This window comes from Hakea prostrata, chromosome 3 (assembly GCF_041222555.1).
Source record: "Hakea prostrata isolate BN-2017 chromosome 3, UWA_Hpros_2, whole genome shotgun sequence".
NCBI lineage: Eukaryota > Viridiplantae > Streptophyta > Magnoliopsida > Proteales > Proteaceae > Hakea > Hakea prostrata.
The window spans coordinates 47224553-47247695 of NC_142602.1; the positions used below are offsets into that span (position 1 = coordinate 47224553).

A 23143-nucleotide genomic window follows, 5' to 3' on the forward strand; every position below is an offset into this window, starting at 1 on the left:
GGTTTATGATGTGTAAGAAAAAAAAACAAGAAGAAACAATTGAGCATCCGACAACAAAAACGAAAATTATATGGAAATTTTGAATTCATTCTTAATTTTTTTAATTGTCTATACCAACTACCTAATGGTAATATAATGATTTAAATACTATTTAATGTTAAATTACAAAACGGGTTATAACGGGTTGTGGTTCAGTTTCGGGTTGGTGCGGGCTCCACAACCCTCAGCCCATTTAAGGCCCATTAAGGTTCGGTTTGGGCCGGTTCGGGCTATAACGGGCCGGTGCAGTTCGGTTTTAATGGTTCGGGCTATAAATTGACACCCCTAGTGCTACTTGTAAATATTAAATAGTTAGAAATAAAAATATTATTAGATTTCATGTAGACCCCACCTCTAATGTGTGGTTTAAAAGTATTAAGTACATTGTTCTCCTCTGACTTAGAGTTGATCCAGACTCAGCCTACTAGGGTGTTGGGAGTTAAGTTCGAACCTTCTACTCGCAAGAGTAGAGGTATGTTTTCCTCTCTCGTTTACACTATGTATTTGGAAAGGAATGCCTATCTATGAGTAGTAACAAAGATAATCTTAGATGGTCCAGGTTATGCAGATCTAAGGATAGAGGGTGGCTCAGATTTCGTGATCCCATTCTACATAACAGAGCCTTGCTTGCCAAGGTTGCTTGGCGTTTATGGGCTTCTCCTGAGTCTAATTGGGCAAAATTTATTAAAACTGTTTACTTTCCTCACTGTAGCTTCATGGAAGCAAAGAAAGGGTCATGTTCCTCTTGAGCGTGGCAAAGCATAATTAAAGGTAGAGAGATTATCAAAATGGGGCTGATCTCCTTGATTGGAAATGGTTCCAATACCCCGATCTAGAACTCGAACTGGATCCCAGATCTTCCCAGTTTCAAGATTCTATTGGATAAACCTACCGGCTGTCCACTACAATGGGTCTCCGATCTTTTTGAGCCCACTTCAAGATCATGGAATAGAGGTTTATTACATCAGTTATTTACAAACCAGGAGGTAAATGCTATCTTAAAAATTCAGCTTCGCCAAACAGCGAAATGAAGACTCGTTATATGGGGAGGAGCTACAAATGGGATCTTCTCTGTTAAAAGCGCTTACCATTTGCAGTGTAATCGTAGAGACTCCCTAGCTTTGCTTGAACCATCTTCATCACGTCACCACAAATGGGAAGAAGTTTCGGTCAAAGCCTGGAAAAGGGTTTGGAAGTCTTAGTGCTACCCAAAAATCCGATCTTTTTTGTGGAAAGTCATGAATCAAGCTCTGGCTACAGGGGATAATCTTCAAATCAGACAAATTAGAAGAGATCCTACCTATTACAGATGTGGTAGAGATGTGGAGTCGATTGATCACATCCTTTTCAGTTGTGATATGTCTCGTGCGATTTGGTTCGGTACTGGGCTCTCTGGAATGGTGGAATCGCACAATCAGAAGTCTCTATCTGATATCATCAACGATTGGGGTAAATTTCACTTCCCTGATTCAAGATCAAGCAAAGAAGCCTTCAGTTTCTTCTCCTTTACTTGCTGGTTCGCCTGGTTAGCAAGGAATGATTTATGCTTTAATGGAGAGAGGTGGACTCCTGATCGGGTGGTGGAGAGATCATGGAATGCTTACCGTGAATTCTGGAAGGTGCTCTCTCCGGCGATCGGCTAAAATAATGGCGTGGTGAGGATCTGGTTGCCTCCGGCTGGCTCGGCTTTAAAAATCAACTCTGATTTTTCTCTCTCTGAAGTGAATATGGTTGCAGGGATGTGATTTCTCCTCAGGGACTCCGATGGATCTTGCTTGTTCGCTGCTCCGTCCCCTTGTTCCTTTGAGTCAATTTCCTCCATCGTCACGGGTGAAGCTCTCGCCTGCGTGAAGCTTTTCTTGTGGGCTGCAGATGCAGGGTTAAAGAATCTTATCTTTGAGTGTGATTCAAGCTCCATTACCCAATGTTTTGTGGACCCGTTTCTACCCATTGATACGGATGCCAAACGGGTGGTGGAGGATATCCAACACTTTCTGGATCTCGAACCGTCATGGTCGGTCCGACATATTTCTTGGTGGGCTAACTCTGTAGCCGATTCCCTAGCTAGGAAGGCCTAGTTCGTGGCAAGTTGAACCATATGTTCTATTTCCACTCCTTGGCTTCTTGAAGCTTGTAATCAGGATGTCTTGGCTTTTTCTTGCCCTCCTTCTAATTAAATCTCTATTTACCAAAAAAAAAAAAAAGCTTTCTTCTTAACATTAGATTCTTATCTTGTTCATTTCTAATAATAAAAAAATAAAAATGGACCATTTATTTCTTTATGGATGACTAATACATGTTTAAGGTTGAATCTTAGGATTAAGATTAACTTTCTATCTATCTAAATTTATAAAATTGCAATGAAAAAATTAGGGAAAATTACGTGATTAGCTACTTTAGGTTTCTTTTTACAAAAATAACCACTCAAAGTTTCACTTAACAAAACTAGATAAAATTGAGTTTGCATTTACAAAACTAATCAAAATAATGGTTTTTAATTTTTTGGACATTTTTACCCAAAAATTGATTATACCAATATGGGGAAGAAAATGTCCATAGGGTATGAAAAATTAGTGACTGTTCGCTTTGGACAAAAAAGTAATTTCCCTCTTTAGTTTGGTTAGTTTTAGAAGTTAAAATTGTCCAAAGGGTTTTGGTTAGTTTTGAAAATGCAAACTCAGTTTTAGCTAGTTTTGTTAAATGATACATTGAGTGATTACTTTTGTAAAGGGAAACCTAAAAGTAGCTAATCATGTAATTTTTCCAAAACATTATGAAGAAGGCACAACCGGGAATGAAAACAAATAAACCTTGATTTGGTTATGGTCGGAAGTAGGGCTGCAACTGGGCCAGGCTGGGCCGGGCTTTTGCAATTCCAAGCCCAGTCCTATATGTTCTAATCTGAGCTCATTCTCGCCTTGACCCTAGTTCAAGGCCAATGATTACTGTCCTTAGCCCTAAGCCTTATAGGGTCGAGCCAAGCTCATTCCCGCCCTAATTGGCCCTAATTGGCCCTAATTGAGTCCGGTCGGGGTGGATTAGCCATGTCCTGACCTTGATTGGCCGTGTCCTTGAGCCTGATTGGCCTTATCCTTGGCCCTAATTGGCCCTGTCCCTGGCCCTGATTAACCGTATCTTGGCCCTAGCCCTAATTGGTCCTATCCTTGGACTTAAAATATCAAATGTAAATTCATAATAAAAAAAAAATTAAATAAAAATAAAAATAAAATCCATAGAAATATAAGATGATTCAAGCTCATACAAAATGATAAAATAGTCAATAAGTTGATAGTGTTGCTTTAAACATAAATAAATTCATATTCATAGTTATATATTGAGCTTTGAAAGTCTCTCATTGCTTTGGTGATGGAAATTGAAAACATCTTCCATTACTTTGGTGATGGAAATTGAAAACTTCTCCCATTGATATCCTTATTCAACAAAAAAACAAAAAAATCCATATTCAAAACTTTGTTAACAAATAAATCAACAATAATTTAGTATTGATATTTTTTTCATAGTTAAAAAAATGATATTTTAGTTACAAACATAGCTATCTGGCCTTTAAAAAAAAATTTATCCTAAAATATCACATTGGAGGCAAAAGAAAAATGTCAATATTCATGATGAGAAGTTGGGGTGTAGATTTGTTAGATATTAATTATTTATATACTAGCTTTCATTATTTATAATATATTATTTGGCCTTAGTAAAAAAAAATCAATGATTTTTGGGAACTAAAAATGATTTAGTCCAAAAAATAAAAATTATTTTAAAATAATATAAAAAATGAACTCATAGTCTAATATGATCAAAATGACTGAAGGTCAAAGTCGAGATTTATAGTTATATCAATGTTAATATGAAGATTAGGGTAGAAATCTAGCATATGATCAGGGTCAAATTAACATTAAGACTAGAACAAAATTAGGGTTAGGATTGGACCAAATCAGATGGATGCTTACTACATTGGTAATGAGGATATAATTTATTTTTATTATTTTTTTACAAAATTATGTTTTTAAAATTTGGCACGTGCTAAGTATTCACCCATGTGGATTATAATTAATTCCTTTCCATATGGATGGAGGGTTCAGATTCAAATTAGGGCCAAAATCAAAGCCAAAATCTTGGGCTTAGATCAAGGCTAAGATTAGGGCCAAGATCAGGGCCAAGATCAGGGTTAGAATCAGGACTAGAATCAGGGCTAAGATCAGGGCCAAAATCAAGATCAAGATCAGAGTCAAAATTAGGGCCAGAATCATGGCCAAAATCAGGGCCAGAATCAGGGCCAAGATCAGAGCCAAAATTAGGGATGGGCCAGAATGGGTTGGGCTGGTCGAGTAATCCCAGGTTAAGGCCAGAATATTTTGGCCCTAACTTACCTTTAGGGCCAAAATCTTTAGCCCAAGCCCTATTCGGACTCGGGCGGGGCTTAGGGCAGGTCAGGGCCTCCAGGGCCAAACTTGCACCTAAGTCGGAGGAATGACTGTTTACGTTTACTTATCATTTTACACTTGTCTTTACTGAAATTAGTTTTACTTATATTCTCACGTGAGTTTCAGTATTGATCGCAGTAGGTAGAGACATGTCTAATACATAAAGTAACAGTGGGGGTTGGCGCTTTTAAATACCTGCAGAAGAAACGAAAACCAACCCAGAATAACTCCACTCCCTATGTTGCCATGTCTCAACATTCCAATATTACGTGAAACATGTGAAAAGGGTATTTAGTAAAACCAACAATGCAGTGGAAAACAATGCATTTGGAAAACAGAAAATTTTGTGGTAAATGTTTAGTCCGAATCGCGAATAATAATGTGCTTACCTAACAATTTTTTACAACATAATAAAGGTGAACCAAAAAAAAAAAAAAAAAACTCGCAAATGTCATAGTTCTAGCTTCGTATCAATTTTGCACATTAATTAGTGTAATCCTTTTTTCGGTAATACATACAGTGGCAGCGTTAGGATTTAACATTAAAAGATCCAAAATATAGATTACAAAATTTTTACGATTAATATTTTAAAAGAAAGACTATAAATACTAATTTAGTATTTATAATAATTTTTAACTAAAATAAGAGCAAGTGGAAAGCCACAAAACACAATGACCTTTTTACCCATTATCTTTACTATTAATTTTTTTTTCAAATTAGAGTGGGGACAAGTGTTGGTATTTCATACATAAAAAGTGGGGGTAAAAAGTGGGTTTGAGGGAAAAATAGAAATTTTCAAAAAATTGGGAGGCCTCTTAGTCCCAAGGGATCTTTGCCTCTGAATACACACTAATTAGCATATTGATACCATACCAATAACGTATTGATTGCATGGTATAGACATGCATAGTAAAACCCAAAACTCGCTCACAGGTCAGCTCAATTGGGTGATGATCATTAACTACCCGTGGAGAGGTCAAGGTTTGATCATTCCTAATTATACATGTAAATATGTAATAGCCTCCAATCCGATGTAGTGGAGAAATTAGGATTTGATCATCCTTAAGAGTATATGTAATAGTCTCCACTCCCATGTTGGTGGTTTGTAGGTCATCTACTCAAACTTTTTATTATTTTTTTTTATAATTTAAATGAGACAATGATGTTTTTATTTTTCATTTTATGTCATTTTTATATTCTTTCTACAGCTTTTCTTTTTGATAAATATTTTTCAAGGATCAAGGCTAATTTAGTTGAGGCCATATGTACATATATGTCGTAATCCGCACCGTATGGAAGTAGGGCATACTTTTTTTTTTTTTTTTTTTGGTAAAGTAGGGCATACTTTACCACCACCCAACCGTGAGGCTATGACTATTTAAGCTTAATATGTTTTTTGTTTTTTATTATTTTTTTAATATAAAACCATGAGGAGTCTCACAAGTCAGACTTAATGTCAGTTCATTAAATAGACTCTCACTCATATATGGTGGAGAGACAACAGATGATGCTATTGAATATTTCTTGCCTTTTTTTATATTAAATTATACATGTTAAAATTACTTTCTTAAGAATATAATAAGGTGTGCATAAGTTAGTCAAGTTTAATCACCTTTTCATCAGAAAAAAAGTACATACTCTCCTTATGTTTTTTTATCACACAATAGAGGTGTAGTTCACGTGGAACTCATTCGAATTTTTATCTCTAATTTATTTTGTTAGTATTCAGATATAGATTTTACAATTATTGTGTGATAAAAAAAATCAATGGAGTACATACATCTTCGTGGACAAAAAAGTAACACTAACTGAATGAAAATTTATGTCAGAAATAGACTATTCATTTATCTCTAGATAAATGACACATGTCCATAAATCACATTCAAAAATTGAGATAAAATTTAGAGAATAAAATTTTTGTTTTTAATTTAATTTGAATCTTTAGACGTGAATGATAAAATCCAAGTCAATCTGACCACGGAGAACCTCAGTTTAACGGAAGAAAAAAAAAATCTCCTGCTTTAAATAAAATAAAAAATCTCTTCTCACATGAGAAAAATTGTAGGAAAAAAAATTCCTATTCCTGTGCCTCAAAGGTTGTGCCCTCCCATGGTCCCATATGCACTATGTCCCCACCTCCGGGAAAATCACATATAATCAGTTGACGTAATCTATTTGCCGTCCCCACTTCCAAGAAAATAAATAATAAAATAAAAAATGACGTAGTTAGATAAATTCCGTTGTCCTCTTTTCTGGACCAACAAAGTTTGTACAGAGCGGATCGAATTCAACTTCACAAGTTTTTAAAACTGTATCAGTTGATTACGGAGACAAGTGGTATCCAATTCGATAAGCTTTTGTGTTTCTCCCTGTTTTGAACAATTCAAAAATCTGAACCAAAACTGGGATTTCTGGTGAGAAAAGAATCATTTCTCGTATCCAAATTGGTAGCTGTTTTGTGCTGTGGGTTTATTTAGTGTATTCTCTCTTAATTCCATCTCCGTAGGCTTGTTTTACAACGCGTCTTGTCTCTCCCCAGCAGGTGATTCCTTCAAAGTTTGCTCATCTGTTCGAATTTCATAGACCAATCTTCGTCTTCTTCTTTATCTTAGCGAATACAAAGGTAAAGTTCATAATTTCTGTTCTAGAACCTTATAGAATTTAGTATTCTTTTGATAGTTTTGACAATCTTTCTTTTCTTTTCTTTTTTTCTTTTTTTTTTGGTTTGTTCTGTGAGTTTAATTCGATTCCTGATCCATTAACGTTCGAAATCGTTATATAATTGATTGCATGTATTGTGTCTTGAATGAAATCCTGCATTTTTTTGAATATTAGATTTGCGTCTGAGAATGCTTCTGAGGCGATGTTTCTCTTAATCTATATGATCTCATGACTAAGGTCTAAATGATAGCCGTGGGTTATCTTAATTTCTGCAAAAGGGTCCTTTGTTGCTGCCAGTTGCAAATCTGGGTTCGTTTTTTCCTCCTCCTGCTGCTGCTACTGCTAAGGATGAGGCTGTCAGAGAGATGGGATTCTTCTTGGAGTTTTTCTAGGAATAACTTCATCTGTCATCCATAGTGATTGCCAAGCTGTCATCATGGCATGCAGAGGCTTTTCTTCCTCCCTAGATGGGGCTAAATCCTTGATTGTTAAAGACATCTTACAACCCCAGTTTTCTGAGGAGTTTTTCCTTCTCTGGTTTTTTATGAATAAAATTTCTGTTTCTTGCTCAAAGAGAGGTCTAAATGATGATTTCAACCAAAAATAAAAATTAAAAAAATAAAAAAAAAGAGTCTAAAGGATGATCTTAGATCTAAAAGATACGTTATTTTTAATTTGTAAGATGCAGGGTTACTTGTGCTATGTCTTAAACTATCTGATAAAGTGAATAACTTTGATTATATGGCATTCACAGATCAGTACATAAGATTGTAATCTTCACAGCAACTTACAGGAAACTGACCATTTGAAAACCAGTTAAAACTGTTTACAGTGATTACTTTAAGAACATAACCTTTCTGAATGTTTTTGTATTCTAATTTAACCCTGTGTCTGCATTAGATATGTCTAATGGTTCTAATGGCTGCCATGTTGATTGAAAACTGACATAATCTATCATCTCCATATTCTAGAAATTAATAGGATTATCAATTATTTGAGGTGAATAAAGTTATTATAAGATATGAATGAGATATGCCTAATGATTCCATTTGTTTTTGCCAAATTTGGGGAGAATAATGCATCTTTTCCTTATGATCCGTTAGAATGTGTGGGAGCCTCTTTGTGTCATTTTTTTCTTTTGCAACTCTGTCAGTGGTCTCAGATATGTACAATCAAATATTGGTATAGTTCTAGCTTATTCTGTAATTTTATGCATTCAAATCCGAAATGTAGATTGTCAAGGAAAAGATGCTTGATCAAGGAAGGAGATTGTAATCTTGTTGTTGGCTTTTTGTTCCTTTTAAAAATTTTCTTCACCCATCAGCTGTTTCAAAAACATTTGTTCTAACTAATTTAAATTTGTTAGCATGTTGATTGACTTCGAATACTTCAGGCCTATAGTTATCTTGAGTTAAACCTTGACTATTTACTAATCAGAAGATACGACTTTAACCTGGTTTCTTTTCCTTCACAGCATCCTCTGGTTGAATATTTCATATAAATATAGCTTGGAATGCTGAAAGATGTGCTTGGGCGTCAAGAATTCTGTCTCTGAAGACAAAGAATTCAACACCATACTTGAGCAACCCTTGTTCATCCTCATTCGGAACAGAACTTGCTTGCCTCCCCAGGTCTGCAATCAAATGTGCTGCAGGCCCACACTTACGCCTGTTGTGTTACAGCATGATCATTGTGAAGACGGTTGAGCTTCTTTTTATTCTCACAACTCTTAATTTATCTGTATAGGTAGGAGGGGTTAACTTATTATATTTTAGGGTTTGTAACTTGGAATGGAAAACAAAGGGAATGTGTTGATGAAAAGGTATGAATTAGGGAGACTATTAGGGCAAGGTACCTTTGCTAAGGTCTACTATGCTAGAAGCCTTAAGACTGGCCAGAGTGTGGCAATTAAGGTAATAGATAAGGAAAGAATCTTGAAGGTTGGGCTGAATGAACAGATCAAGCGAGAGATATCTGTAATGAGACTCGTTAAACACCCAAACATTGTGCAGCTTTATGAGGTTATGGCTACCAAATCCAAGATTTACTTTGTCATGGAACACGTTAAAGGAGGTGAGCTCTTCGACAAGGTCGCCAAGGGGAAACTTAAGGAAGATGTCGCAAGGAAGTATTTTCAACAGCTGATTAGTGCCGTGGATTTTTGCCACAGCAGAGGTGTTTACCACAGGGATTTGAAACCTGAAAACCTACTTCTAGATGAAAATGGAAATTTGAAGGTTTCAGATTTTGGGTTGAGTGCCCTTGCTGAATCCAAACGTCAAGATGGATTGCTCCACACTACTTGTGGGACACCTGCCTATGTTGCTCCTGAAGTAATCAACAGAAAAGGATATGATGGTGCTAAAGCTGACATTTGGTCTTGCGGGGTCATCTTATATGTTCTGCTGGCTGGTTTTCTTCCTTTCCATGATTCTAATTTGATGGAGATGTATAGGAAGATTGGAAAGGCAGAGTTTAAATGCCCTGGTTGGTTCCCTGTGGAAGTACGCAGGCTGCTGTCCAAGATTTTGGATCCGAACCCAAGTACAAGGATATCCATCACAAAGATTAAAGATAACTCTTGGCTCAGAAAGGGTTTGGTATCCATGTCAACAACTGAAAGAGAAAGTAATGACCATCCTCCTTCGGATGGTAGCCTTTCCGAGAATGGCATTGTTGCTGCTGACCCAGATCAAGAGTTGACCAGACCTAATAATTTGAATGCTTTTGATATTATTTCTATTTCAGCAGGATTTAACCTATCTGGTTTGTTTGATGAAAACGTTCGTAAGAGGGAGGCACGATTTACATCCAAGGAGCCTGTCTCAGCTATCATCTCTAAGCTGGAGGAAGTTGCTCGGTTATTGAAATTGAAGGTGAAAAAGAAAAGTCGGGGTTTGTTGGAATTGGAGGGTTCAAAGGAAGGAAGGAAAGGTGTTATTTCAATTGACGCAGAGATTTTTGAGGTTACTCCGACCTTCCATATGGTGGAAGTAAAGAAGTCTAGTGGAGATACGCCAGAGTATCAGCAGATACTAAGACAGGATATAAAACCAGTTCTTAATGACATTGCCTTGACTTGGCAACTTGATTCATAGCAGCAATAGCAAGAGCAGCTACCATCTTGTATGTGTGACCTTCCTTTAACCTTGTATTCCCAAGGATATTCTTTCGGCTTGGCCTGGGGTGTTAAGGAGCAGCAATTTGTTGCAGTGGCATTTCCTTGAATGTGCTTGTATGCCACTCTTTCCTCCTTGGTTTTATAGTTCAGCAAATATCTTCTCTTTGTATTTGTACCTTTTCACAAACTGCTAGCTGGTGTCTGTTTGAAAAGAGCAAAATGTAAAATTGTATGTCTTGTTTTTTTTTTGTTTTTATAGACCTTCACTATCATGATACTACATTTCACCACATTCTGTTGTGCTTTTCTTCCTTCAGGTTGATTTCTCCCTACTTGCTGGGTTGCATCTCTTTCTTCTTACATTAATCTTTCATTTTGTATTTCGCATCCTTCTTTTGCAATCTCTTCATTCCCCCTTTCGTGTTTAGCCTAAGTTCGCCTGCTTTATTTTGGTTAGATCCAGGTAGCCAACCTCATTAAGTTGGGATGAGGGTGAATTGTTGTTACTTGTATAGAAAGTTCGAAGTTTTCTGACATTGTCAATGGGGGTTGGTTGCAACACTTGGAGGCTGAAATGGCAAACCTGGACTCTAATCTTCACTCCATTGTATAGATGGTAACTGTCAAGAGATGCATCAGTTGGCCAATTGTCTGTTACTTCCGAAATGTTGACTGCTTTATGTTGGAATAACTATACCACAGATTCGTTATTGTCTCAATAGTCTCTTGGTACTGATAAGAACAAGGGAAAATTACATATAGACCCCCTGTGTTTGTAGTCAATTACATCTATTACTCCTAAAAAAATTAATTACACAATGCCCCTTACTATTAATAATTGAAAACTATAAATAGGCAGCTCTGTTGAAACGGTAAGGGGACATCTCTAATTGATTTTTTTTTCCCCAGAAATAATAGATGTAATTGATTACAAAAACAAGGGGTCTATATGTAATTTGCCCTAAGAACAATTGCCACTTAGTGCCTTGGCCATTCCATGTGAGTTAGAAGGTCATCTCAGATGCTGTTGCTCTGGGTTGAACCATTGAAGAAAGCAATTCTTACCCTGAAGAGTTGTAATCTTACATGAAAAGGGGGATGCCCTCGAAGGGAACTGGGGAGCGAATGGGACTTGGCTGTCATGGGTGGGTTGGTTATGACACCACACTCTCACACACAAAGGGCAGCAGTCAATGTCGGTCAGTACCAGCCTTGTCGCACTGGCAATGCAGTCTGATCAGCGGCAACTCAGCTGGTGCCACAGTGACAGTAGGTGCAGCAATGGCAGCTCCTCATCTAAAATGCGAGCACGTATGGTAATGCCACATTATCATACAAGAGGCGAAAAAGTAAGATTACAAAGAAGGTTGCAAATGAAGGAACCCATTGATTCTAACCATCCCAACAGTTTATTCAACAATGAGTTCCTGATCATGTGGGTTGAGAATTTAGACTTCAGTAACCAACCACAAGAGTTCAGATCAAACAGCATAAAGGAAAGTAATACACTTTCGTTGTTGAATAATACAATGTGCGATACATTGATGGAACAAATGCTTTTTTCTGAGCCAGAAACCGCTTTCCATCTTGTTGATTATAGGTTACATCTCCAACGTTTCATAATTGGATAAAGTTTGGTGACTCTGTTAAGTCAATAATCCTGGGAAGAACTGAAGATTTTCTCTTCCTACGATATGAATGAACAATCCGTTCAGGAGTGGGTGTTGACAAATTTATTATTTCAACTTCAGGGGAGAAAACAAGACCATCTGTTGATGGTGGTCGATCATTATTGGTAACTTCCATTTTCTGCAGTTCGCCTTGCTGAAAGAACTTATTATCACCCTTCGGAGAATTTGTGTCAAAGAGATCTCTGTCTATGCATCTCTCATCAATGCCTAAGGAGCTGGTAATACCACCATAGTCAGGAATGCAATTATCTCTTATCGGAGTGAGGGGGCCCTCAGGCATCCCAAAACTATTGTCATCTTCCGTTCTTGTGGCTGGTACATGAGCAGCAGTCTTTTCAGTGCTATGCTGAAATTCAGAAGAACTGTCATCTTGTATACCCACCTCTGTTACTGGTCCACCATCAGAATCACCCTCTTGGCCATCTTCATTATCTTCTAAAATCTCTCCACCTCCAATGTAGCAGGTAAGTTCATCCATTGAACAAACTTGGACTTTCATATGCACTGGCAAGCTTGGGCATCCACCAGAGTGTTTCTGGTACTTTGTTGAGAAAAAATTTACTGTAAGCTTCAAGCTGAAGGAAAAGTTAAAAAAAAAGAAAAGGGTAAGAACAGAAAGTAATCTAGAGACAAAGAGTAGGCCTGGGGAGAGGATGTAGGAGATATTTTACCTTTCCCATTCAGGAAGATTAAGCATTGCAAAGACAAGCTTGATCTTATTGGCAACACCAGAAAGGGATTTGAATTCTGCAGCTGCCTTTCTAACAGCTAGTGACTTCTTTGGATGCTGCCAGGCCCACTCAAACTGCAATTTCAGCCAATAAGAACTCAAGTATTATCAATCAGAGAAGCTGAAGTCTTCCAAATTACTACCAAGGGGCATGATTAGGAGGCTTGGCAAAATGTAACCTCCAATTTTTTGCAGCCCTTACAACAGAAAGTCAAAACTCCAAAAGAAAAATTGCATTTATCATCACGATTATCCATGCAGGAACTCAAACATGGCCCACTAGGAAGTATAACTCCATCCAGCAGAGGGTTAGGATAAGCAAAATGGAAATCCCTTCATTTGAAAATAACAAGGTAATATTTTCCTCATGAATATTGCAATTAGGAAGCTTTAGGGCCACATTGAATAACTTTCAACAGAAAAAAAATCCATCACAAAAGACATTGAAGGTTGTTTAGGACAAACACCTGGAGTGCAGAAACGTTAGTTGGGAAACCATGTATGCATAATACCATTTCCCAAGGGCGTTTTCTCTTGGTCCTCCAAGCACCACTGGTCACTTCACCATTGTGCTGCCGAATCCGACGACGAGGGTTTACTGTAAACCTATAATTGTGTAAATATTTCTTGTTAGTTCAGAGAGAGAGAGGGAGAATCACCACTTAATGGAAGTTCTCAATGGAAACAAACATCAACTATCAACTAGATAATAAAAGCACATGTTTCTTAAAGAAAGCCTCAGATTAGATAAGCTGGATTTGTTTGGCATCATGTACCTTCATAAGTAACAAGCATGAAGAAAATGCATCAATTGATGAAGGAAGAGTCTTAAACATACTGCCTTTCTGGTAAGAGAATTAAATCTTAACTTAGGGTTCTGAAAATAATTTCAGGCAAGGGAATGATTGAGCTCAAATATGAGATTTAGTAATTGAAAATTTAGGGTTTCGTTAGAAAAAAGTTCTTTTGCGGATATTTTGAGCAGTTGATAGCACCAATTACGTATAATTGAATAAAATTTGAACTCTGAACAATTAGGGGAGGTCTAAATCAAACTTGAGTGATACAAATCGAAATCAAAGAAGAATTTCAAGTGATTACATCTCAAATCACCTAAAGCGAGATTGAGTAATCGCAGTTAAAACAAAAGAACCATAAAATCCGGAAGAGCGTGAATCAGATCGGATTGAAGAAGAACAGAAAACAAAAGAAAACGGAGTACGAACCCAATGTAGGTCTGGCCTTTGAATCTGGGGCACAAAGAGCTGAGAAGGTAGCAAGCGAAAATTTTTTTCCTTCTTTTGCCGGTCTCATCGCATGCATCGTCTTCTTCTGCTGTTTCTTCTGGTCGATCTTCTCTTCTTCTCATTTTTCCCGTCGTGACTCTGATAATTCGACCGTTAGTATCTCGCTTGCTCAACCCCACGCCACAAGCCCCCAGAAAAAGAACCGTTATTACAGATTTACATCTCTGATTTTTACCCAAAAGAAATTATAAAATCTTATTTATTATTATAATTTTAGGTAAATATCACTTACCTCCCTCTTAGTTGGACAAATAGCATATTTTACACCCCCTCTTAGTTGGATGATACTTACCTCCCCTCTTATCTAGCAAATATATCAAACACCTCCCATTTGTTAACTTTCTCGGATAAATTTAATGTTTACCTCCCATTTGTTAACTTTCTCGGTTAAATTTAATGTTTACAGTTAAATATTTTTTTAAAACCCCAAACTACACTTGGCTAAAATTTTTTTTTTTATTTTAAACCCTAAATTATTGTAATCACCATAACAGTTAAAATTCTAAATTACCCTCAACTAAAATAATTGTTACAAACCAACACACCATAGTTAAAACCTAAATTATTTTTAATTATTAAAACCCCAACATACCTTTTTTTTAATAAAAAATTATCAAACAATTAAAAGAAACCCAAAATAGCAATACGTGTTTAATTTTATCAACATACGTTTTTTTTAATTGCATTTTTAATTTTACTTGATAGTAGTACGTATTTTTTTTGATTGTTTGATAATTTTTTTTAAAGGGTATGTTGGGCTTTTAAAAATTAAAGATAATTTAGATTTTCACTATGGTGTTTTGGTTTTTAATAATTATTTTAATTGAGGGAAATTTAGTAGTTTAACTACTGTTAGGGTGATTACAGTAATTTAGGGTTTAAAATAAAATAATATTTTTAGCCAAGAGTATTTTGGGGTTTTAGAAAAATATTTAACTGTAAAAGTTAAATTTAACCAAGAAAGTTATCAAGGAAGGTGTTTGATATATTTGCTAGGTAAAACGGGAGGTAAGTGATATTTACCCTATTGTTTTTTTTTATTTATATAAAATCTTGATGGAAGATTGAACTTTGATTTTAGACCAACACCCCAAAATGAGGTCTTAAAGCACTGACCCACTCTATGATTGAAAAACACTAACACTGCAAAATTGAATTTTCATTGGATACATTAGTACAATTTGTCACTAAAAACTGTTAAATTACTGTTTTTTTTTCTTCAAAAATATCCCTATTAGAATATTAAAGAAAAAAATGACAGTGATTTAATGGTTTTTAGTGACAAATTGGATTAATATGTCCAATGAAAATCCAATTTTGAGATGTCAATGCTTTCAAACATTAAGTGGGATGATAGTGCTAAGCATTGGGAAGGTTTGGTGTTGATTTTACCATAAAAATAAAAATAAAACATTAAGTGGGATGATAGTGCTTTAAGGCCTTCATTTTGGGGTGTGTCTGTGCAATTTGGTGTTGATTTTACCATAAAAATAAAAATAAAAGATTTTTAGTTGCAGCAGCAACTGAAGGTTGAGATTTTGCCACCTATATTAGAGCATATTCAATGATTGTGATAGAAGATGTCGGGATATCCATGTAATATGAGTATTTTATTTTACATTGAATATTTAATATTTTTAGATTTACAAATGAAACCCCAAGGCTCTACACGACTCAACCTCGAGCTTCAAGATGTTGAGCATCAACACTAGGGAATACCTCGTGCTTCTCCTATCACCCATCTCGATCTCTTTAAATGTTAGCCTCACACTGGCAGCCACACTGACACTCCTCATTTAATTTTTTAGGTTTCTTCGTCTGTTAGAGGTGACCACAGAAAAAGATAATGAAAAAGAAAGATCTGTGGATCAAACAAAACTAGGGTTTTGAAAAAAATGCAACTTTGCTATCCAACTTCTCCTTGTTTGTCTTCTTTCTCAAGCTTCACCTTCCGGCCTTCCCGAGCAAGAATGCAAACTAGAAATTAGATTTACGATTTCGGGGGACAGCAGAAGCAAAAACTGGAGTCGTGCGCTATCGGATGGGGTTGCATGGTGGCAGCAAGCGCAGCTGGAGGATACATTTTCGTCCTCGCAAGCCACGCCGTGGAGCTCTCATTTTGGAGGTCTGATGGGAGGAAGAAGAGTGGTGGAATTGGGGAACGGTGTCGAATGAAGACCCCGCACTCCTAGCCCAAGTTAAATTGGATAGTACCATTAGGTTTGAGCGTGAGAGTTGGGGTTAAGGTGGCGCTGGTGTAGGTAATGGGATCAACTAATGACTTGCTGAGGAGAAGTCATAGAAGCTGTAGAGGATTCAAGGAAGGTTTGGTGTTGGTGTACGATAATGATTTAGGAGAGTGGAGCAGAGGTGTTGATTTGCTGGAGGTTATCAAACGTAATGCATGCGTCTGTGTGGAGTGCTAGTAGCTAATGTATGCAGGTGTTGTAACTTTGTGAGGAATACTTTGGACCATCACTTTGTTAGTTTGGCAAAGCAAGGACGACTGGACGTGAAGGTACCCTTGACAGCTTTGTTTGGAAAGCAGTCACTAGAAACAAGGGCTCTCATTTTGTAAATTGTAAAAGTTGTAAACCTTTGAATGTAAAAAAATAAAATTTATTTAATGTACCCATACATTTACTCTTACCACCGTTGGATCTATTCTAGTATACATGGCAATATAATAATCGTTGGCTGCAGGGCTGTTGCAAATAAAAATAAAAATCCTATAAAAAATTAGGATAATTACTATTGTCCCCTTATATTATTGTTTAAATACTGAAGGGACTACTTTTTATGACATGGCATTAAATTACTATGGCCTCCTATACTATTTTTATGACGTGGCATTAAACTACTACAACCATCACCTCTTTTTATGAGGTGGCATTAAATTACCATTGTTTAATTACTAACGTGGCATTAAATATCCAATTGTAATGGTTTTTTCATACTGTTAAAAGTGTAACCAAAAAAAAAAAAAAAAAGTGAAAGGAGCCGTAATAATTTCATAAAAAACAATCCCTTCACTAATTAAACAATAGTATAGGAAGGCGATAGTAATTATCCCAACTTTTTATGGTATAGGAGGCAATAGTAATTTAATGCCATATCATAAAAAAGATGCCACATCATCACTTAGGGATTTTCTTGTATCAATTCTCATTCTCTATTTTGTCTATTTAAAAGAAATCACCCGAAAAAGAGATCATCTTGCATAGCTTATGAGAAAAGTCGGATTAGAGCAAGGAAAGAAATAAGTAAATGTGTTGGTTGAGTTCTATTAGAAGTCCAACTATATTAGAGTTTTTATTCATATAAGTTTTTATTTCTTGTTACCCAAATAAGGGTATTTATGTAATAGTGTATTTTCCACTTAATTATATATAGAGTGCTTGAAATCACATTGATCAATAAGCCATTCTACCACAATTGGCTTTTCAATATGGCATCAAAGCCTTGAGACGATTAGGGAAGAACAAATCAGACAGAAAGAAGAAGAGGAGAGAGAAGAAGAGAACCACCACCGCCGCCGCTTGTCGTTGCTACAGCCGCTAACCTTACCGCCATTAAACTTGTCCCCGCCGCATCACAAAACTTACTCGCTTGTCACCTTCGCCGCATCCCAAACCTTACCGCTACTAAACTTGTCGCTGTTGGCGCTTTTCGGCTCCGCCTCGAGTCTATTCGGGAAGAACAATAACAGAAAAAGAGGAAAGCGAGAAGAGAAGAAGTTGCTCTTGCCTTGCCGCACTATTGTTGCTCCCGCCTTGCCGCACTATTGTTGTGAAACCCACCCTAACTCCGACCCTGTCCTTGACCCGGTAACCCGGTTGTTTTTAGGTCCGAAGACCCGGAGTAAAGGAAGAAGCCAACTATGGGCCATCTCAAAGAGAAGACATGGTGTTTGACTCCGAACCCATGGATGTTGTTGATGGAGTTCCATACTTGGATGTCTATGCAGATTTGGAAAGGAAGCTGCAGCTGTCTGAAGATGAGATTAGTTGAAGGACTTGGAGTATTATCTAACTTGGTTTGGAGGTATTTCCTTACACTTGACATGTCACTTGATGTGTATGCAAAAGCCCATAAGGTTTAAAGCCCATTTGATCCTCCAAATCCCTGATTATTCCTTACTGTCTGCCTTGGTCGATTCCTTGGTCGAGTGGGCCACTCGACCAAGCACTCGACCAAAGGAGTGTGAAATCCGAGAAATTGTAGTTTTAGGGTTTTTCACTTCTATTTAAACCCTACTTCGTATTTCTTTGTTACGGCTGCCTCCTAAACACTTTGTGAACGTGAAAACACCTCTCCGAAACTCTCTCTGGTGATTTCGAAGACTCCTCTGTAGATCTGAAGCCTCTCATCGCTGTTCTTACAATTCAAGGTTAGTAATCGCTTCAACATTGCGAATTTCTTTTATTCGATCTTGTTCTTGATTGAGATCAGGAAGTAGATGCTGCATCCTTGCAACCATCCCTTCGTGATCTCCTTCGTTTCTTTGAGATCTATGATCATCATCACGATCTCAACCCTGGCCGTATATTTTTCTGGAAACCCTAACCCTTGCTTGATTTCTGGAAAACTTTGGTGACCTCCCATGCGAGGGAAACCTCATGGGTAATGTTTCTAGTAACCTAAACTAATTCCCTTTCATTCTGTGATCATAACCTTTCCTGGGGAGCCATAAAGGTTGAAACCCTAATTTCTTGGGTTAAATCAAGAACCCAAAATTTTACCATGACTTGATGATTTTATCTTCCCATATGATTCTAATACATCCTAGGAAGTTCCCCTTCGAATTTCGGATCAATCCGACTTCAAACGAGGAAGTTATGGCCAAAGCAATCTGTACAATTTCGTACTGACTTGCTTGGTCGACTGCTTGGTCGACTGGGCCAATCTACCAAGCACTTGACCAAAGGAGTCAGTAGCTTCGTTTTTCGCCCGATTTGATTCGTTTGCTCTCTGATCTTTTAGGCATCTTTCCTAATGTTGTATCTATGGTTATTAGGAGTTTATTTGCTAAGTTTGGAGTTGCTCACTTTGATCTTTAGATCATCTTCTTCGATAATCAAGGTAAGGACAGTTATTTCCTTAACTACATAGATTGCTTGTTCTCTGGTTTCTACCTTATGAAACTATGAGATTACTTACTGTTATTGTAATTTAATTCTGATCTCTTATTGTGAGAAAAATAGCACTTGTTTATACTATCTTTTTCATTATTCATGTTATATGAATTACTTATTATTACCTAATTTGATTTTGCTTTTACATTCTCTTGTATATGATGAATTGTTGGTTGTATATGTCATGACTGATCTGAGAATGTGTTTGCTTAAGTTTGGTTTGAGATTGGGGAGTGTCCTTTTGACACTTCTGTCCTTGGACATCGGAGGGAATAGTATGGGATGTTCTCCGAAGATGCCCATCGACGCTTTCCCGAATCATTGATTGTCATACCTAGGGATTTCTAGTAGTGTTTGGCTAGGATATACCCCTGTTATATCAGACCCGAATTGGAAGGGTATTAAGACCGAACGACCCTAGCAGACCCAAGATGCCAGGATGGCTAGGGGGATGTGACAGAGTGGTATCAGAGCCCAAAGTTCAAGGAAATCCTAACCAAAGAAAACAGTAACAAAATATTCCTGAGTCATAGATCCAGAAGTGACTCATCTACTCTTAGAAGTGAATAATAGAACACTTGGATTAGAAACTTGTTTAATGAAGCATAACTGAATACTTCTGAATAATGCACAATAATTATATTTGAACAAATATCATATAAGCAATAAAAGAAAAGTGCATAACACACAATAATAAAGTGAAACAAAAAGAACTTCATTAACTTTAGAAAAAAAAATTTACATCTGAAAAGCATAAAGGGAAATCCTAAGTACAATCTATCTAGGTGATCTCCTTTGATCTCTGTATGCTTTGAAGTCCTCGGCCATCTAAGTAATCTATGACTCTATCCTATCTTGTCGTGACTCCATCCTCTCATACATCTGTTCTTGTCTGACCTCCATCCTCTCTAGCATGGAAGTCATCAATCTCATCTGAGCACCTAAATCAGTAGTCGCTGGAACTGAATGTGAAGGGCCTCCTGTCTCGAAGTGTGGTGACTTGGGAATCTCATGATGCTCAGGAACAGCCTCATGCATCTCTGTATCCTCTGCCTGATCATCAGAATCTGGACCAGCATCACCCTCATCTGCTGGAGCCTCCACCTCATCCTCATCCTCATCCTCATCTGTATCCTCCTCACTTTCTGGACCCGGAGATCTCACAGTCTGAGTGAGCCTCATCTGCCTGATTGTCCTAGTCCCAATGGCATATCCCAGTGATCTAGTAAGCTCCTCTGTATTCTCCAAACTAACCCCGAAGTGTCGGAAGATCAATGTCAGTAATCTCCCGAAGCAAAGGTTCCTCATACCAGGATGTGCCACCAGATCTATCATGACCTGCTGGATGATGTAGGACAGGTCTATCTGAAATCCTGTGTAGATGCGATAGATGACTACGGCCTCCATCACAGAAACCCGGTTGTGATGTCCGGCCTTCGGCATGATGTTTCGGTCGACGATGCGATCGATGATCCTAGCTGAATCTGTCATTTGTCCACTGTCTCGCGGAAGGTAGCACTCTGTGTCATCCCAGAGAGTGGCGCATATCTCATGAAGCTCGTATGGCATCAAGAATTGGTCTATCTCTGCCCCGATAGGTATCCATAAGCACTGTCGTGGATAGTGTGGTACATGGAGAATGTGTGCCAGATCCCTAGTGGAGAAGAGGATCTGTGTCTCTCTGACCCTACTCTCGATAACGAGTCTGAAAGGACGACCCTGTCCTCTAGCCTCCTCAACGGATGTAAGGTTGCTGAAGAACAACCTCACTAGCTCAGGATAGACGGGTAAGTCTGCTGTGAAGAGATGAGTCCATGCCTGTGTGTCGAATCGCTGTCGGATCCGGAAGACCCGAAGCTCTCGCAAGTGAAGAAGTCTCCCGTACTCCATGCGGCAGTACTCAAAGTATGCCTCGTACAGGAACTCTGCCTGTGGTGTGTCGAAGAGATCGAGTCAGTTGACCTCTGCTCTAAGCTGAGTTGGAACTCTACCTCTGCCTCGCCTAACTCCAACTATCTTGCCTCTGCCTCGTCCACCTCTCTGCATGGTGTGATGTCTGTTGGAAAAGATAAGAGACATTGCATGTTAGTATTATTTCGAAAATTCTGCTAGAAGGGCATTTTCGTAATTTTCATCAAAATTTGAAATTTGGGGAAAATGTAAATTGAGCATACTAGCATGTGCGCAATACTTGGAATTGCATGTCTATGAAGTTTACTGGAAGAAAATCGATCGAAATCTTGGTCCAAAGTTGAAAATTCAGCAAGAAGGAATTTGGGGATTTTGCATTCTAGGTCAAATTGGATTTTTGAAAATTTTGGAATTGGTAAGATCAAAGTACATGTTCACATTCACCGTATCATTTTGAGTGCGTAGCATTTGATTTCGTGCGAAAACTCCAAGCGGTTTGAGAGAAATCGAAGTTTCTAAAGTTAACGATTTTGGTACGAAAGCGATATGAGAAGTGCTAGATTGTTGTAGAACTTGTTGTTTAAGCATGGTATTGTGCTAAAAACCTAGGGAGCATGTCACATCCACCCAGCCGGTACCCCATTTGGAATACCCGGGATGTGATCCAGAGTCCAAGGATCAATGATTTGAGGTCCATGCCTCCCACATACACGGTAACTTAATCATGAACAGTAATAATCAATGGTAAAAACAGTTAATACTAAGTATCATGAATAAGATAAGATTAAATAAATCAGAGTGCGGAAGACAATAACATTAAAGTATAAGCATAATCATAAGGGTGAGAGAAGGTATGATAACCACTCTCTCAGAGCAGCGGAAAAGAAGTGTAATAACGTCAATTACATGTCTAAGTGTCAAAAGATAATCTCACAGATAAGTTAATTACAAGACCAAAGGTTCCATAAATACACCAGGGGAATGGGGCACTATGTTGGGGTTTCTTCTATACTAATGGTAGTTTCCTCAACAGTACGGATGAAGTAAACCCAACGCTGCACGGCTCCCGCACAACCGTGGGGCTAACCACAGGTGCGGATAGTAATCCTCCTCGGCTCCAATATACGGATCCTCACTGACACCACTACCCGGAGGGTAGTATGTGGAATCATAGTTCGCCTCAAAGGAGGTGCCATCGTAGTCTTCGGTACCTGGAATATAATCTAAAACATTTGCACAAAAAGGAATGAGTTCAAAGAACTCAGCAAGGAAGTTATTCCATAACTAGAAATCATACACATTCGTAACATATTATAATGCAATGCGATATGGAACATATGATGCAAATATGAGTCTAACTCTATGAATGCTAGTCTCTAGGGTAGACATGCTTTAAGTCATAGCACCATACTTCTCTGGGTCGTCAGTCACTCTCCCATTTTCATATCTTGGGAATGCCCGGGGAAGATTGTGAAACCCAGCCCTAACCTTGACCCGGAAACCTTGTTATTTGTAGGTCCAGTGACCCAAAGTAAAGTAAGAAGTCAGCTTTGGGCCATCCCAGTGGAGGACTTGGTGTCTGGCTTTGAATCCATGAGAGTTGATGATGAGGTTCTATTTATGGAAACTGAATCTTGATGAAGATCGGATTAGTTGATGGACTTGGAGTGCTCTCTATCATGGTTTGAAGGCATTTCTACCTATTAGGTAAGTCACTTGATATGTGTGCAAAACCCCTTTAGGATTGGATTTGATCTGGGTCTTCAATTCCCTGTTTAGGAGTTGCTGAACTGATTGGTCGACTGATTGGTTGACTGGACCAGTCGACCAATCCACTCGACCAATGGGTTCTGTCTTTGGCAATTAGGTCTTGCTTGCTCTATTTAAGTCCAATCTCGAGTCTACTTCGTATTTTCTGTAAAACCCAGCCCTAACCTTGACCCGGAAACCTTGTTATTTGTAGGTCCAGTGACCCGAAGTAAAGTAAGAAGTCAGCTTTGGGCCATCCCAGTGGAGGACTTGGTGTCTGGCTTTGAATCCATGAGAGTTGATGATGAAGTTCTATTTATGGAAACTGAATCTTGATGAAGATCGGATTAGTTGATGGAC

General features: G+C 37.9%; 2 protein-coding genes across 2 annotated transcripts; one reads left to right on the forward strand and one right to left on the reverse strand.

Annotated features, from left to right (window-relative positions):
• Positions 1 to 6736: 6736 nt before the first annotated feature.
• On the forward strand, positions 6737 to 10998 carry LOC149022364 (CBL-interacting protein kinase 18-like). The gene is made up of 2 exons (XM_089150494.1): positions 6737 to 7101; positions 8614 to 10998. The coding sequence occupies exon 2, from the start codon at positions 8930 to 8932 to the stop codon at positions 10235 to 10237; it is 1308 nt and encodes a 435-aa protein (XP_089006620.1). The 5' UTR covers positions 6737 to 7101; positions 8614 to 8929; the 3' UTR covers positions 10238 to 10998.
• Positions 10999 to 11608: 610 nt separating this feature from the next.
• Positions 11609 to 14132, reverse strand: LOC149022365 (uncharacterized). The gene is made up of 4 exons (XM_089147268.1): positions 13908 to 14132; positions 13149 to 13287; positions 12623 to 12756; positions 11609 to 12526 (listed from the first exon to the last, which is right to left on the reverse strand). The coding sequence occupies exons 1-4, from the start codon at positions 14048 to 14050 to the stop codon at positions 11878 to 11880; spliced, it is 1065 nt and encodes a 354-aa protein (XP_089003394.1). The 5' UTR covers positions 14051 to 14132; the 3' UTR covers positions 11609 to 11877.
• Positions 14133 to 23143: the final 9011 nt, after the last annotated feature.